Below are 16,169 nucleotides of genomic sequence, written 5' to 3' on the forward strand. Positions count from 1 at the left end.
GTTTTCCATGGCAACGCCCAAGCGCCACCGTGAAGGGCTCTGGGAAATGAAGCGCCGAGTTGAAGAACAGCCCTTTGGAGGCTTCGCTTCCTCTTAAAGGGCCCTCTCCCAGATTTCTTCCCTCAGCGATGTCCAGCAAGCGTCCCGCGTCCTGGGCCTCGGGCTGCCAGCCCTGAGGGGCTTCTGGGAAACACTTTTCTTATGTATGTGAAATGGAGATATGTCCCGCCCCCAAGGAGACTGTGCAGTAATATTTAACGTCTTTTATTCATCGATCCCCAAACTATGGTCCCTGAGTCAGTACCATCAGTATCACTGGGGAACTTGGAAGTTCTTTCGCCATTACACGGAATTGGAAACTCTGGGGTTGACCCACTCTCCTGAGGAATTGGGATGCTCACTCGTAATCAACTCTACGTCAAATTCCAGGGAGGAAACTTGGAAAATACAACTTTCCTGCTTAGCACAGGTCCGGGGACGGGGTGCTAAGTACATGAGTGCTGTTAGTGTTATTGTTTCACCACCGCCACCATCATCATTATCATGGCCAAAAGTCACCCTGGAACTACCCTTCCCAGAAGGCTCTGCGCGTGAGGCCGCATCGCGCATTGGACCTGTGAGGGCTGGCGGGGGTCAAACTTCCGGCCTCCTCGACTGTCACTTCGCTGCAGGGCGTCGGGCCACCGCGGTGTTGGGGGCTGGAGCGCGGCTGTGGGTCCGCTTTTCCAGGAGGTTCTGGAGACCCGAGGCGAGGGCCGGAGGAAGACGTGGGCGCAGGGCCGGCTCCGCACGCGCAGTGCTTGCGGGCCGACGGCCACGCCCCCCCAGCCTTGGTTTCTCCGGTGTCGCGTGGGCAGCCCCCTGGGGCCTTCGGGCGGCGCCCGGACCCACGTGCTCTCCGGTCTCCGTGGCGCCGCGGAGGCGGTACCTTGGGCGTCTGTGCCCTTGACGGACCGGGAGACTGAGGCCAGGAGCGGGGTCGCCCGGCTCGGCCGCCGCAAGCTCAGATTCCGATGGCGGCGGCGGCGCAGGTGAGTAGAGTTAGCCCCAGACCCCACGCGCCCGCCGGGACCAGAGTCCTGCCTGGGAGGAACTTTACCTGACGTCTTGTCTTCCCCCCTCGATACGTCCTGGACCCGGTGTCCACGCCAGTGGGGTGTGCACGTGTGGGATCCCCACTACTGGCAGCCAAGGGAGTAAGGGTCCCGCACGTGTAAAAGCTGGAAAGGGAAACGGCCCATGTGCTTCCGGACCAGAGCTTTTCACGTGGAGCTCGGGAAGATAGTATGCTTGAAGTGTCAGGCCGAGGAGTGGACTATCCCGAGGGCGCCGGAATCTATAGATGTCTTAGACATGGTTTAAGTTAGGAATTTTAACGGATTACGCCGTTTCCCGCGTGGAGAACAGACACTGGGGGGAGGGGTGTTGTGTGCAGGGAGGAAGCGATGGTAGTACATGGACCAGATTGGGGTTTGGAGATGGGAATCAGTTGAATTCCCAATACACCTGCCTTATTAGGTGCAGGGTGTGATTGGATGTCCTATATGAACACCTTCCCAATTTTTTTAGTCTGAGAACCAGAAGAAGGGAGCTGCTGGAAACTAAGTCAGGAATTTGAAGGGAAAGCATGTTTCAGGGGAGAATCAGGAATTATCTGCCCCAGAGTCAAGTCATCACGTGCGCCTGGAATTGTCGATTTTCAGAGACAGAGTTCTGGTATTCTGAGCTGAGGCAGGGCCTGGGAGTCAAATGTAGGAGGAGGAGATTTCACCGACTCAGCTAGGGAGATGAAGAGCTGCTCACAGTTTCTGAGGTTCTTGGGAAGTCTGGCAGGTGGCAGCCAAGTAAGAAGAAAATAGAGGGGGCATGGCTATGGAGGGAGAAACGGGCGCACTAGATCCTTTAGTTCATCCTGTGGAGACCAGAGGAGATCGGCCAGTCCTTCAGGCTAGGAGAGCGGCCTTAAAACGTCAGGCAAGTTCAGCAGGGCCAGCATTGCCCACAGAGATGGGCGTGTGGTGCGAGGGAAACAGCTGAGACGTATACAGCGGCTTACTGTGAGAGCAATGGGGGCGTGTCTGGGGAGTCAGCCTGTGCAGAGGCTGGAGAATGACTGGATGCCTGGGACTGCCCTTGGATTGGCAGCCCGCTGACAGTTGGTGGCTTGCTCTGGCTGCCTTGATTAGAGTGGCCAGTGGGCAGGCCAAGGAGGCTTGTAAGGCCTAACCAGGGAGGGGGCCCAGACAGGTGAGGGAAGGTGCATCTGCAGAGCCCTGGTGGGGGAAGATAAATGTCTGAGGGAGATCAGCAGAAGTAGCCACTGGGACAGAGAGTTGGGCCTTGGGTCACACAGCCATAACTTACATCATGTTTGTCTTCCCCTGCCCGCTGTTGTAGGGCCTGATGGTCTTTGAGGACGTGGCCGTGTACTTCTCCCGGGAAGAGTGGGGGCTCCTGGACGCAACCCAGAGGGCCCTGTATCGTCACGTGATGCTAGAGAACTTTGCACTGGTGGCCTCACTGGGTAAGGCCCTGGGTCCTCCATGGGAAAGCTTAGTTGTCACCGGGCTGCTCCACCAACACTAACCCCTTATCTCCTGGTGGCCTCTGAGCAGCCCCACACCCACTAGCTGAGCATGTCTGTCTGGCTCTGACACGTCTGTGCCTGGGCTCCTTTGGCACTGCTGACACGTTTCTCCGCACAGGCACCATTAAGCTGTTCTTGTGATCCCCGACCTGTGGTGGGACCTTCAGGTTTTCTTAGTTGCACAGATGATGCCATCTCTGATGCACGAAGCCAACTCCTGCCATCTGTTGGGCACTTGGTTGTTGTGAGCTGGGGCTGGCCCCTCACTTGCTTGTCTTGTCTCACAGGACTCTCTGCCTCCCGGCCTCGTATAGTCATCCAGCTGGAGTGTGGTGAGGAGCCCTGGCTTCTCAGTGGGTCAGATGTGACCCTTGCCAGCAATGCCCAGAGGAGGCCCAGCCCTGGTGAGTGGGGCTTCCAGGGTGGGGGGTGTCCCTCTTTCCCACCCTCCTGGACACTGTCCTCTCCTGCCTTCCACCTGATTCCCTCCTGTTCTCCTTCCACCATTAGCCTTTCCTACAGGCTCCAGCCTTGCCCTTAAATGGGGGAGTCCCAGGACAACCCAGACCTCAGAATGCCACCCTCAGCCACAGTGTATGGCCTCAAACGTTCCCTGTCTTACCTTACCACCTAGTCTCTGGGGCCATTCATTCATGTGTTCATTGTTTTTGAGCTCTTGCAATGGCCAGGCCTTGGAACCAGGGGCACAGCCTTGACCAGGACGATCCTGGTCCTGCCTTCATGGAGTTGGCCATGCTAGGGGAGAGGCATCTATAAATAGAGCTCATGAGTAAAACCCGGCATCAGGTAGCCATCAGTGTAAGGAGCACAGCAGGCTGGGGAGTCCCTCAGACAAGTGAGCTGCGTACAGAAAGGGTGTCTGTTCTCTCTAGCTTCCACACCAGACTTTGGGGGTCTCCTTGCCCACCCACTCAGAGTGTCCCAGTCACTTACTCGTGGTCAGGATGACCTAGGAATCCACTGTTTCTGTGCCTTCAGGTTCCCAACGTCTGGCAGAGAGCAGAGATGTTTCCAGGGAAGCAGCATGGCCAAGGACCTTCCAGGATAGGCTCCCTCCGATGCCTGCCAGTGTCCTTCCCACCACTGCTGCCTGTGAACCTGGAAAATGCCCGGAGGCTCAGCAGGGCATTTCCTCATTTCAGGAGAGGAAACCCACGGGGGTCTCCGTGATCTACTGGGAAAGGCTCCTGCTACGCCCAGGCAGTGGTGAGGCCAGCATCAGCCTGCGGCTGACCTCCCCGCTGCGGGCTCCCCTGGGCAGCCCACACACAGAGAAAGCCCTCACAGACCATTCAGAGCCAGGCAAGCAGCTAAGGGCCTCCGAGCTTCAGAAACACCCTGGGAGAACCTTCCTGAGTGTCCCAGACCTCGAGGCTGGTCACGCTGTGGGGGAACTAGGAATGGGGATGGCTTGGCAGAAGCCTCAGAGACTCCCCACCTGCCAGGAGCCCCCAACCTGGGATGAGCTGGGTGAAGCCCTCCACGGTGGTCCTGGCCTGCTCCCTGGGGAGAAGACCTTCGAATGCAGGGCATGCAACAAAGTCTTCGTGAAAAGCTCTGACCTCCTCAAGCACCTGCGCACGCACACCGGGGAGCGACCCTACGAGTGCACACAGTGTGGCAAAGCCTTCAGCCAGACGTCACACCTGACACAGCACCAGCGCATCCATAGCGGTGAGACCCCCTATGCGTGCCTGGCCTGCGGCAAGGCCTTCAGGCACAGCTCCTCGCTGGTGCGGCACCAGCGCATCCATACCGCGGAGAAGGCCTTTCACTGCGGTGAGTGTGGCAAGGCCTTCAGCCACGGCTCCAACCTCAGCCAGCACCGCAAGATCCACGCGGGCGGGCGGCCCTACGCTTGTGCGAGGTGCGGCCGCCGCTTCTGCCGCAACTCCCATCTGATCCAGCATGAACGCACTCACACGGGTGAGAAGCCGTATGCCTGCACGCTCTGTGGAGCCGCCTTTAGCCAGGGCTCCTCGCTCTTCAAGCACCAGCGCGTGCACACTGGCGAGAAGCCCTTCACTTGCACACAGTGTGGCCGCGCCTTCAGCCACAGCTCCAACCTCACGCAGCACCAGCTTCTGCACACGGGCGAGCGGCCCTACCGCTGTGGTGACTGCGGAAAGGCCTTCGCCAAAGGCGCCGTGCTGCTCAGTCACCGGCGCATCCACACAGGCGAGAAGCCGTTTGTGTGCTCGCAATGCGGCCGCGCCTTCCGCGAGCGCCCGGCCCTCTTCCACCACCAGAGAATCCACACCGGTGAGAAGCCGGTGCGGAGGCGCAGAACCAGGCCTCCTTCGGGGGCCTCATCAGAGGGCGCTCCAGGGGACCCGCCCACTCCTGCCTCAGGCCCCGCGGCAGCTGAGCTGCCACAGCCTGCAGAGGCCTAGGTCCCAGCTCTGCCCTTTGCTACCTGTAATGAGCCCCTTCCAAGGCTGGAGGCTGGTTCCTAAGCAAATCCACTCTGGAGAAGCCTTGTGTGTGCTCTGAAGTTCACGTGGTGACAAGATCTGCCACTTCAGCCACAACTGCCTCCTCCATCCCCAAGAGGTCTCACTGCAGAATGGTCAGGAAGATGGACATGGAGGCTGGGACTTTTGCAGTCCGAGTGGTGGCTGTCAGAGCCAGGGGAGGCTGGCATGGTGGTGCCACTTGTCGCATGTTATGACTGGACACTTAGGGGAGGAGGGGAGTGCTGGAATGGGGATGCAGAGGCGGTCCAGAGGAATTGTGATGTCCACACCCAAACTGGCTGGTCCACAGACACTCAGGATACTCCCCCCAGGCATCTGCTCATCCGAGGCTCCCTGGGAGGGGCACAGTGGACAAGAGGTCATGTGGGGGTTGGGTGCCAGCCTTGAGCAAGGGGCTGGGCTCTAAGCCTCAGCATTCTCTTCTAGGGGAAAGAAGGGAGGAAAAGGATTTCAGCCTACAGAGGGCGTTTGCAGCACCCTGACAGACAAGGATCTTTATAAGGCCAACAGGTGCCAACTTCCAGCCTGACTGCTGCAAGGTTCCCCCTAACAGCCCTTTGAGGTGGCTGATGTGGCCATTACCCCCACTTCTCATAATAGGAAACTAAGGCACAGAGGGGCGTGTAAGTTACACACGGTAGGGCCAGGCCTAGCATCCAGGCAGCTCACCATCCCATGCCCACACTCTTGTCTGCCAGCTGTGAGGGCAGAGAGAGGCCTGGCCTGGCTCCCTGCACAGGGCCAACTGTCGGGAGGTGGAAGAGGTAGAGGTCTGCAGGGGGGAAGAGAATGACGGCTCCCCAGCCACGTTGTCCACACAGGTTCACATCCAAGCCTCAGCTCTGTCCGTGCCCCGTTGTTACCAAAGTCAAAGTTACAGGAGCCTTTACATCCCCACTGCCCTGACAGGAGGTGGCTGAAATAACAGGCTCATAGAAGACAAGATGGTGCTGCTCTGCCCAGGTGTGGCACCCTCCTGAGATCCACCCTCAGTGTGATACCCCGCATCTTGGGGACACTGAGGCAGACAGTTGGGGTGGGGGCCCAGTTTGCTTCCTGTGGCCTTTAGCAGACCGGAGCTCATCTCAACCTCTGGCCTCACTCCCAGGAAAGTTAATGGTCTTTTTGCTTGGGGAAAAAGAACTAGAAGTTACAACTTGGAACTAACTTGGGAGAGACGTTGACTGTAAATTCTTGCGCAGCACTGTGGGAATCGACACCTTCAGTCTCTCCTCCTACCAAGTCCAGGGAGGCTCCCTGATTAAAGTTTCTTTTTCAAATTAAGTGCATGGTAACAGCCTGGTTTTGCCCTAGCACAGAGCAGATGTGCCATCAGGACACGTCATTGCCATAGACCTGCGGGGACTTGGCTTCAAGCTGGTGGGTCTTTTGGAGAAACTGCAGGGTAGAGACGCAGCCTGTCTGTGGCCCCCTGAGGTGCTGAGACATCTGTGTCCCCTTGGCAGCCAGGTGGGTGATTGGCAGCCAGGAGACCTGGGCAGGCAGATGGGGTGAAGCTGCCCCACACAGCAGCTCTGCTAGGAGTTGGTCCTTTGTGGTTCCAAGCTATGGAATCTGAGATGGGGGCTACATATGACCCCAAAGGTTGACCCCAGTCCAGTGGGTGTGCCAGTCCCATCATATCCAAGACCTCACAGCCATCTGCCATACTTGGTGAGCACAGACATGATCCCCCCACCCCCACTCCCCACCTGCCAGCAGAGCCAGTCCCATATTTTGTCCCAGGAACAAAGTTCACGAGTTCCTACGATGTGGGGAGACTTGGGTGGGAGAGGAATCATGCAAGACCCCACCCCCCCAGACCCTCCAGGACACATCCTCTGTGCCTGGGCTCCTGAACCATTGTCTGCCCCTCCTGGACTCTTGCTCTGTATGCTCTGGCCCACATTCTGGGCTTGCCCTCATCTCTTCTTTTCCCAGGCTTGCCTCCCCACCCTGACTGAGGACTCTTCTGGAAGCCTGTGGGGACCCAGAGAGTCACATGCAACATTTTCTGCAACTTGGACAGAAGCTCCTCTGGGAATCCAGTGTCCACCTTGACCTCTCCAGACCCCTCAGCCTGAGCCTACTGTCTCCCCACTAGCCTCCTCCCTGCTTCCTCGAGCTCCTTCCCATCTCTGTGGCCTCTGCTATCCCTGAGTTTCTCCATAAATATACCCCTCCGACTACTCAGGACTGCTCAGCGGCCTCCACTCTGTTCCTATGGGAAGAGCAACCACGGGCATCCTCCTTCCCCCGTGTCTTGGCCCCTAAGTTGCCCTCCTTCAAACCTCTGGTCACATTGAGGCCCATCCTGCCATTCGGGCTGCCCTGCTTGTAGCCCTGAACAGGCTGTGACTAAAAGTGTCCCTGGTCTTTCTGGGTCAAGATGGTGAACGGAATCCATCCTCACTTGGTTCAAAAGCCAACTGAAACCACAGAAGACAGTGTTTAAGATAAACCCTGTGGGTTTGTGAGGAAGAGGACAGAAAAAAGAGTACACAACAATGGCATTCTACATCTACATGAGGATGAGGGAGTTGCCGCTGACTTAGGGAAAGTCGGTACTGAGTTGGCACTACGGTAGGTAGAGGCGGGCCCACCAGGCTTATGCCACAAAACTTAAGAAGTCGTGACACCAGCAGTCTCCTGCGAGGGGAGACCTAAAGGATGACTGGGGGAGAGAGACTGGAGGAGCTGTGAGAGCCCCAGGTCTCTCTACGGTGGATGGTGAGGGAGCCGTTTCTAGAGGGTCTGCACAGTCCCTGTGAAAAGACCTAAGCCCCCACAAAAGAACCCAATTTGGCTGGTCTGATGGTAGTGGATTATCAGAACTCAACTAAAGTTAGTGTCACTAAAGTTGGACAACAACCCCCCACTACTCAATTGGACTGGCTTTAAGAAAAATCATAAATAAATAAATAAATTAATTAATAATAATAAAAGAGCCCAATTTAATGATGCTTCTGGGAAGAGTTGACAATCCCCAGCCACTCACATGCTCAGAGCTTCCTTCCAATCAGTGGTTAAGACCATGAGCTGGCAGCCAGAGATTCCTAGGTATCAGAAGTCATGTTCCAGGCACTTGATGTGTGTAAGCAAAACTGACCTCTGCCTATGGAGATAAACTAAAAATAAAGGTCACCTTACTAGTTCTGGCCCCCAAAGTAAGTAAAAGTTTTGAGTACTGGTATCTGTAGACTGGTCAGACTTAGGGTATGTAAATCATGGGACAGTTTCCTCATCGGTAAACGGGCGCCCACCGGAGAAAGCTCTCAGCGAAGATCAAATGAAGGACCCACACCCTCGCTGGAGAAGGTCGGCGGGCCTTCCCAGCCGGACCCCGATTCCTTCTGGGACCACGAGGAGGTAATTCTCTGCGGAACTGGTACGCGACCCGGTCTCAGAGGGCAGGGCGACGCTCCAGCTGTTGCCTTGGAAACCGCTGCACGCCGGCTGACGTACTTGAGCGGTTGGACAACTGCGAGGCCAGCCACTTGCCCCAAACAGCGCATTGGGGGAGGGGCCTGGACGGAGTGCCAGCTCTGATTGGCTGGGAGGTCAAGTACCTCACCTCGCTTACCAATAGGAGCCCGGTCCGTTTTGCACATGCGCAGAAGTCTAACGGCCCATCTTGGCAGTTGGTGAGTTGTAGGACACTGATGCAAAGAAGAACGGCCGCCAGTGAAGGAAGGAAGCTCCATAAACTGGGCTACTCTGCAGATTCCTCTACGAGGAATTGAGCGCCTCTTAGTCATTAAAGATCCCTGAAAATGAGCCTCCGCCGGCGGACACCACGACTGTCCTTGCTTGTTGAAGCTCATGGGAAACGTAGTCCGGAGGGAGGGGGCGGTGTCTTCGGAGCCCGGGTGTGATTGGCCAGAATGGTGTCGCCAAGGCAACGTGCGGAGGGGTGGGGCGCGGGGTCCTACGAGAGGTGGGAGAGGCTCCGAGGTGCCATTGACCGGAAGTGGCCTGCGGGCGCGGTAGCTGAGGTGAGCTTGGGCCCCGCAGGGCTGGGCTGGGCGCGGCTTCTCCCACCTCCGGGACCCAGCCCTTCCTCCCTGCACTCCGGAGCGCCCACCGATCTCCCCACGTTCCCTGTGCGCCTCACCCCCGAACTTCTCCCACCCAGAGCGTCGTTCTGCCTCCTCCGGGAAGACCTCCCTTCCTCGCTTCCATTTTTGAGAGATACACTCGGGAGGCTGGTCTGGCGGGTCTGACAGACCCCCCACGTGGGCGTGTTTCATTCCAGACCCTCTTCAGGGTCACAGTTGCCCGCTCACGACTCTTCGCAGTTCGTGGCTCCGTTGTGCTGTGCTTTTGATTTTCACATGCTTAGTCCAGACGGCGCGAGTCATCCACAGTTCGCTGTGGTCCGCGAGCACAGAGCCCCTGAGTCCAGCCTCGATCCTCGACCGAGGACGCAGACGCGCCTGTCCCAGTAGCCAGCCCCTCAGGGTGACCCTTTGGTCAACATGCTCTGCCCTAGCCCTTTCCCACCCTTACGGCCCCAAGCCTCCCTGTCCTCCTGCGGAGTGACTGCTTACCTCCCTCCTCTGCTGGACACTTTTGTGGCTCCTCAGCCTGACCCTGAAAGCCTCTCTCTCCAACACCCCCTGTTGTCCCCAGATGTTGGCACTTTCCTGGAAGCTCCATCGGACAATCTGCTTCCAAGCACTTGTCCAAAGTCTGCCTTATCCTGACGATGACCTCTTAGCCGGTGCCCTGACCCCTCCCTCCTTTTCTGCAGGTTCCTCTTGGTGGCTCCAAGAAGACTCCCGATACAAAAATGCCATCCTCACTGGAGTCCCCACTCCTGCCCTCCGTGGACCCTGCGGCCACCTTAGAGGACCCTGAGGCAGCACGCCTGCGCTTCCGTGGGTTCTGCTATCAGGAGGTGGCCAGTCCCCAAGAGGCTCTGGCCCGGCTTCAGGAGCTCTGCCGCCAGTGGCTGAGGCCAGAGGTGCACTCCAAGGAGCAGATGCTGGAGCTACTGGTGCTGGAGCAGTTCCTGGGCTCGCTGCCTGCTGAGATCCAGGCCTGGGTGCGGGGCCAGAGGCCAGGTAGCCCTAAAGAGGCTTTGGCCCTGGTCGAGGGCCTGCAGCATGACCCTGGGCAACTACTGGGCTGGGTGAGTATGGCCAGTTTGGCTGTATGGAGGTACAGAATAAGACTAGAGCCCTGGTGACTGTCTGTTTCCTTCAGATCACAGCCCACGTCCTGAAGCAAGCAGTGCTCCCAGCAGCACAGAAGGCAGAGGACTCATTGGAGAGACCCCACTCTCCAGGGATAGTAGAGCCCCTCAGGGCAGCTGCTGAGGAGAGGCCACAGGATGCCCAAAAGAAGGGGTCTGCTCAGCTCAGCTGCAGCGTGAAGGAGGAGCCTGATGCGGATGGGCAGGAGATGGGTGAGAGTGGGGGCTGCACTTGGCTATGGGTCTCCTGGTGGGAGTGTGGACATCCCCAGCTGGGATGGGGACCCAGGAGGGACTGCAGAGTGCACAGCAGGTCCCTTCGAGGCAGGAAGAAGGTGCTGGCTCACTGCGTGCCATGTAGCTGGCACACACGGTGGTCTGCCTGCTGACAGAGGAGGGCCATGGCTGCAGCACCTACACCAGCACCAGCTCATCTGCCCTGGCTCATGTGGGCAGCCCCTGACCCCTGTCTGCCTCACTTCCTAGCACCTGCCAGTCCCCTAAATCCAGCCCAGTCCCAAGAGGGGCCCGTTAGACATGGGGAACTGGACTCCGTCTCCTTCCATCCACCCAGGATTCAGGTGAGCAGCCCCAGGTGGGAAGAGAATGACCTTGGTGACCACTCTGCCTGCCAGTGTTTCAGGCTCCCAGGCCATCCATTCTTGTGCTCTTTGCTGCCCAGATCGGAGTTTGTACCAGAGTTCCCTGCAGGTCCTGGGGGACGGGGACAGACCGGCAGTCTGTATAGTTGGGGAGGATTTTAGAAATCTGGTTTAGAGTGATGGGAACTGTGAGGATGGCTTCCTCACAGAGAAGTCAGTCAGGGGTCCCAGCAGTCCTGAGCCAGCACCTGGGGATGTGCACCCTCCCTTGTGTGCAGGTGGGAAGGGGGTGAGATGACCAACCGTGGGTGAAACCCTGAGCCTCAGCCACATAGCAGACCTGTCTCCCCAGCACCACTGAGGTCGGAATGGAGAGGCTCCTCACAGGAAATGCCCGCAGTGCCCTCTCTCCTGCTGGGTGTGGAAGCTCAGCTGAGGCCCCCGCTACTGGCACTGCTCGCTTCTTGAGTGTGGGTAGCAGGGGTCCTGTCCTCTCCCAGCAACTTTGCTCCTAAGCCACTCCACTCGAGCGTCCCAGTGGAAGAGGTGGTTGAGATGAGCTAGGAGGCTACGAAGTGACCCAGACTCCCTCCACAGCCTGAGGAACAATAGGAAACTGAGGCACAGACTTGGTTCAAAGCCTCCTCACCTCCAGCCAGCACCATCCTGTCTGTGGCTCCCTGGGGCCACTTCCTCCCCTGGGGCTTGTCTGTGGGGACTATTTTTCCCAACCCAGCAAAGCCCCAGTCAGATAACTGGATTCTGGGAGGCCAGAAGGGTAGACCCGCAAGAGCTCACCTGTCCACACAGAGAACCCACTCCACCACCCCACCTGTGTACATCCCCCACCCACATCACCTGTGCCAGATGTAGGGGGCTCTACCTCCCATTGTGAGTCTTCCCACACCAGGTGCCCACATGCGGGAGTGCTGAGGGCTCTTCGCAGCTTCCCTGGAGAGGAGCCTGGAGCCCCTTGATCTTTTGCTCACAGGGACACTCTGCTCAAGGCACAGGTGTGGGTCCAGCCACATCTGTCCCTGACTCTGCCTCCCCCTAAACCCAGGAGTCCTGGGCTCTGTCCCGCCAGGACGGGAGGCGGGGGCAGCTCCGGGATGAGTGCTGGCAGCTTCTGCCGGGTGAACCACAAGCCGCTGCCGCCCACCTGCTTCCCCTTCCCTCACACCCCTATCTGAGCGTCCTCTGAGTGTCCAGGGAATGGGCTGTGACCTGGGGAGACAGGGCTGGAGTGGAGGTGCAGGCAGTGAAAGGCCCTGTCCTGGCAGGAGGAGTGGGGGCTGCTGGACCCATCACAGAAGGAGCTGTACTGGGACACAATGCTGGAGAAGTACGGCACGGTAGTCTCCCTGGGTGAGGACCGGCCACGCCCCCTCCCCTCTTTGCTTCCTGCATCCCTCCCTTCCCTGTGGGCGCCTGCCGTCTTCCTCTTTCCCGAGGGGCTCCCATGCCACCCGCCATGGTCCCCACCTCACCCCTTCTTTGTGCCAGCCCTTCACCTGCCCAGTGTCAGGAGTAGCACCTAATCACCCCCCACCCCAGCAGGGTTACCGCCCCCTAGGCCCAACGCTCATGCCGAGTTGGAGCCAGGGGCACCGATCGCAGGGACAGAGGACCCAGGAAGCCTCTGTCAGCGTGAGTGCTGCCCCATGTGAAAAGGGCCACCCGGTCTCGGGTGGGTGGGAGCTTGTGTGGCGTGCACGTGGTGGGGCGGGCGGGGAGGGGGGGTCAAATGACGGGCCAACGTCCTGGCGCTGGGGCCACTGGTCCACCGCGTGTCCTTTTCCCAGGAGGTGAAAGCGAGGGTCCTCCAGGCTGCCCCGAGTCCCCGCTGTCCTGGGAGAGCCCGTCTGGGGCCACTGCATTGGTCCCACTGCCACCGGTGCCAAGTGCCATGCAGAGCAAGCCCTACACCTGTGAGCAGTGCGGCCGTGGTTTCGACTGGAAGTCAGTGTTCGTCATCCACCACCGGACGCACACTAGCGGGCAGGGTGCTCAGGCCGCGGCGCTGACCACCGGGGGTGCTCAGAAGCCGCTGCAGAATCCCCGGGAGCCCGGTGCACTCCGTCACCCCCGGCGCGTGGCTCCAGCCCCTCGGAACTACGCCTGTGAGGAGTGCGGGCGCAGCTTCAGTTGGAAGTCACAACTGGTCATCCACCGCAAGAGCCACATTGGCCAGCAGCGCCACTTCTGCGGCGACTGCGGCCGTGGCTTTGACTGGAAGTCCCAGCTGGTCATCCACAGGAAGAGCCACCGGCTCGAGGCCCCATGAGCGGCTGGAGAAGGCCGACTCACCTTAGCAACCTGGTTGTCCTCAGGACCTGGACGCAGCCTAGAAGACCAGGAGGCAGTGGCGGGCGCTGTAGTAAATCAGGGTTCCCAGGAAGCTACCTGGGTACAAGAAAAGAAGCTGCTCTCATGCACCCCCTTACCCCCTCCCATCTGAAGTGAAGCCTGGTTTGAATCCACCCTGACCAGTGGCCAAGGGGTGACTTCCAAGCTCGGATCTCCCCACCTGTCGCGCGATGCAGGCTGAGGACTTTTCCAAACCCTGGGACCTCCTTAGCCACAGGTAGATGCTCAATAACTGCCTCTTCCCACCCCTCCTGAAACAGCAGGGTCCGGGGTGCACACGTGGGAGGTGCAGAAAGCCCAGGAGAGTGTGGCCTGCTTCTGTTTGCAGACAGAGGGAAAACTAATGGTCCTTCATATGTGTTGTAGATTTTTAACGAATTCCATTTTTATGGTAGGGAAATTTCTGCATAACCATCCTGATTTCTGGCTTCTGCTAGTCAGAAGCTCAGCAGTTCCGCTCCTCCTGCCTGGCAGCTGAGGCCACTGAGCAGCAAACCCATGAGAAGGTCCTGCAGTCCTGGTCCCTGGCCCACCTTGTCCCTGTACTGCACACGTCACTCTCCCGGCCTTGTTGTCCTTTGAACTCTTGAGTCCCAGCTTGAGTGGACACTAAGGGACTTACATTTTAAGCATGGGTAGACATGTGTGGGCCCATGAAAAAGGGCCACAAACATGTCACTTAGGCCATGCACACCTGCAGGTCAGGACTGTGCCCCATAGCCCACACAGTAGGTGAGCGGGTCACAAAGTTAGAGAAAAAAGGATTAGCTGCCTGCTGCCCACGAAGGTAAGTCTGGATTCCTAGGCAGGCATTTGGGACTTTGTTCAATACACTGTTAGTTTCCTGTTGTTGCTGTAACAAACTTGGTAGCTTGAAACAACACGAATTTAGTCTCTCATGACTGTGATATGGGTTTCACTGAGCTAAAATCAAGGTGTCATCGGGGCAGGCTGCTGTGAAGCTCTAGGGGAGAATGTGTTTCTTTGCCTTTTCCAGCTTCTAGAGGCTGCCACGTTCCTTGGTTTGTGGCCCCTTCCACCTGTGAAGCCAGCAGTGGTGGCGAAGTCTTTCTTATGCTGCCATCTCTCTGACTCTGATCCTTCTACATCCTGCTTATAAGGACCTTTGTGGTTGCATTTCGGGCTCACCTGTAACCTGTGACAATCTCCCTATCTCAGGATCCTTAATCGCCGCTTTTGCTCCCCACCTGCACACTTGATTCACCTGCAAAATCCCTTTCACGTGTGAGACAACAAGGCTCCAGGAATGAGGATGTGAATGTCTTTGGGGGCCGTTATTAAGCACATTCTCCATCTTCTTCCTACTTTGAAAACAAGGGGCAATTTTATGTGGGATGATTTCACAAAACAGGAGTCCTCTGCAGCCTCGGACACATGCATGAGTGGCAGGTGGGTGTGACCAGACAGAGACGGAGCTGCCTGGGGGATCACTTTGGGTGGGGGCTCTCACCCTTGCTCCAGCCTAAAGCTGGGAGGGGGAAGTTTCCATGGAGGGAGGAGGAAGGGGAGCTGCCTCTTCCATCCCCAGGCTTCTGAGGACCTGCTGACCTATTGTCACACTGCGGCCTGGGTGGACAGGAGTTGGGTGCGGGTGATCTGGTAGGCAAGCAGGTGAGATCTGCACTGGGGACATGGAGGAAGAGGAGGGTGGATCCCTGTGTCCCTGGTGGATCCAGTTGTTCCTAATAGAGTTTAGAGAATTCCAGTGTCCTTCACAACCTGGTGGCCCTGGATAACCACTAGTCATTGGTGTATCCCCTGTCCTCGGTAGATTCTAACTGCAGTTCTGGACAGTGAGGCTGCTTGGACTACGCATCCCAGAAGCCTCAGCATTAGCTGGCCTGCTCCATAGCGTGTCCCTATACCCTGTCCTGGTGGTGGCAGTCTCAGGTCACAGGGGTCTCAACATCCACTAGCTTTTTTTTTTTTTTTAATTTTTTTCTTCCCCTTGTCACACCACCGATTGAAGCGAAACAACACGACATGCTGCCACTTCACCCAAAAGCGGTGTAACATCCACTAGCTTTTGCCTGCAGCTCCCAAAATGCTCCAGGCCACATTTCTGGACTGTGAGGGTATCCCAATATATGCCACAGAGGCCTCGATGTTCTCTGGCTTTGGTCTGCTTCTCCCGCAATGCCCCGAACAGCAATGCCAGCCTCTAAAACGCTCCACAGAGGCTGTGCGGTTGGGGCTTCACCTCCTTTCTCTACTCCTGGCCTTCAGCTCCCTCAATGCTCCAGAGGGCACTTCTGGTTCCAAAGACACTTCAGACTCCAGTTTTTAAAAAAGGTTTTATTTATTTTTAGAGAGAGGGGAAGGGAAGGTGAAAGAGAGGGAGAGAAACATCAATGTGTGGTTGCCTCTCGCTGGGCACCTGGCCCACAACCCAGGAATGTACCCTAACCTGGAATAGAACTGGCAACCCCTTGGTTTGACGGTCAGTGCTGTTACCTCACCACCCTGGAGTGGCTAAGAGGTTGCTGGCTCCTCCCACACTGCTGGCCTTTCCTAGAGAGGGCCACTCCTGCAGGCTAGTTGAGGCCTTTGGTGGGGAGGCAAGGGGAGCCCTGAAGTATGGTTCTGGAGAGTACTGGGCCCTGCAGTCCTGGCTCATTTCTCCATCCACACAGACATCTGCGTACATGTCCAAGTTTATTCTAGCTCTGTTCCTGGGCCCAGTGTCAGATGTGTGACAGGAAAATCAGTTGGTTGCCTCTGGAATGCCCGTAACTGGGGACCTGGCCTGCAACCCAGTGGCAACCCCTTGGTTTGATGGACGACACCCAACCCACTGAGCCACAACAGGTAGGGCAATGTTTTTAATCATGTAGTCATTAGTCCAGCAGCCATAAGAACTACTTTCTTGTAATCCTTGCAAACAGTTTGGGACA

General features: G+C 57.6%; 2 protein-coding genes across 5 annotated transcripts; both read left to right on the forward strand.

Annotated features, from left to right (window-relative positions):
- Positions 1-446: 446 nt before the first annotated feature.
- Positions 447-6,216, forward strand: LOC112313578 (zinc finger protein 324A). Its single transcript, XM_045203597.3, has 4 exons — positions 447-1,031; positions 2,398-2,524; positions 2,875-2,991; positions 3,587-6,216. Exons 1-4 carry the CDS (start codon positions 1,014-1,016, stop codon positions 4,999-5,001), a joined length of 1,677 nt encoding a protein of 558 aa, XP_045059532.2. The 5' UTR covers positions 447-1,013; the 3' UTR covers positions 5,002-6,216.
- A 2,390-nt stretch (positions 6,217-8,606) lies between these two features.
- ZNF446 (zinc finger protein 446) lies at positions 8,607-16,021 on the forward strand. Of its 4 annotated transcripts, XR_006656835.3 has the most exons (8): positions 8,610-9,080; positions 9,839-10,219; positions 10,294-10,495; positions 10,769-10,863; positions 12,168-12,252; positions 12,442-12,534; positions 12,690-13,471; positions 14,252-16,021. XR_006656835.3 is itself a non-coding variant. In XM_045203611.3 (7 exons), the coding sequence occupies exons 1-7, from the start codon at positions 8,970-8,972 to the stop codon at positions 13,169-13,171; spliced, it is 1,446 nt and encodes a 481-aa protein (XP_045059546.2). In that variant the 5' UTR covers positions 8,609-8,969; the 3' UTR covers positions 13,172-14,242. The 4 variants fall into 4 exon arrangements, 3 of the variants coding, with proteins under 3 accessions (XP_045059547.2, XP_045059546.2, XP_045059545.2); XM_045203611.3 differs by lacking the exon at positions 14,252-16,021 and having other exon boundaries at positions 8,609-9,080; positions 12,445-12,534; positions 12,690-14,242; XM_045203610.3 differs by lacking the exon at positions 14,252-16,021 and having other exon boundaries at positions 12,690-14,242.
- The last annotated feature ends 148 nt before the right edge of the window (positions 16,022-16,169 follow it).

Source organism: Desmodus rotundus, chromosome 12 (genome assembly GCF_022682495.2).
Source record: "Desmodus rotundus isolate HL8 chromosome 12, HLdesRot8A.1, whole genome shotgun sequence".
NCBI classification, from domain to species: domain Eukaryota; kingdom Metazoa; phylum Chordata; class Mammalia; order Chiroptera; family Phyllostomidae; genus Desmodus; species Desmodus rotundus.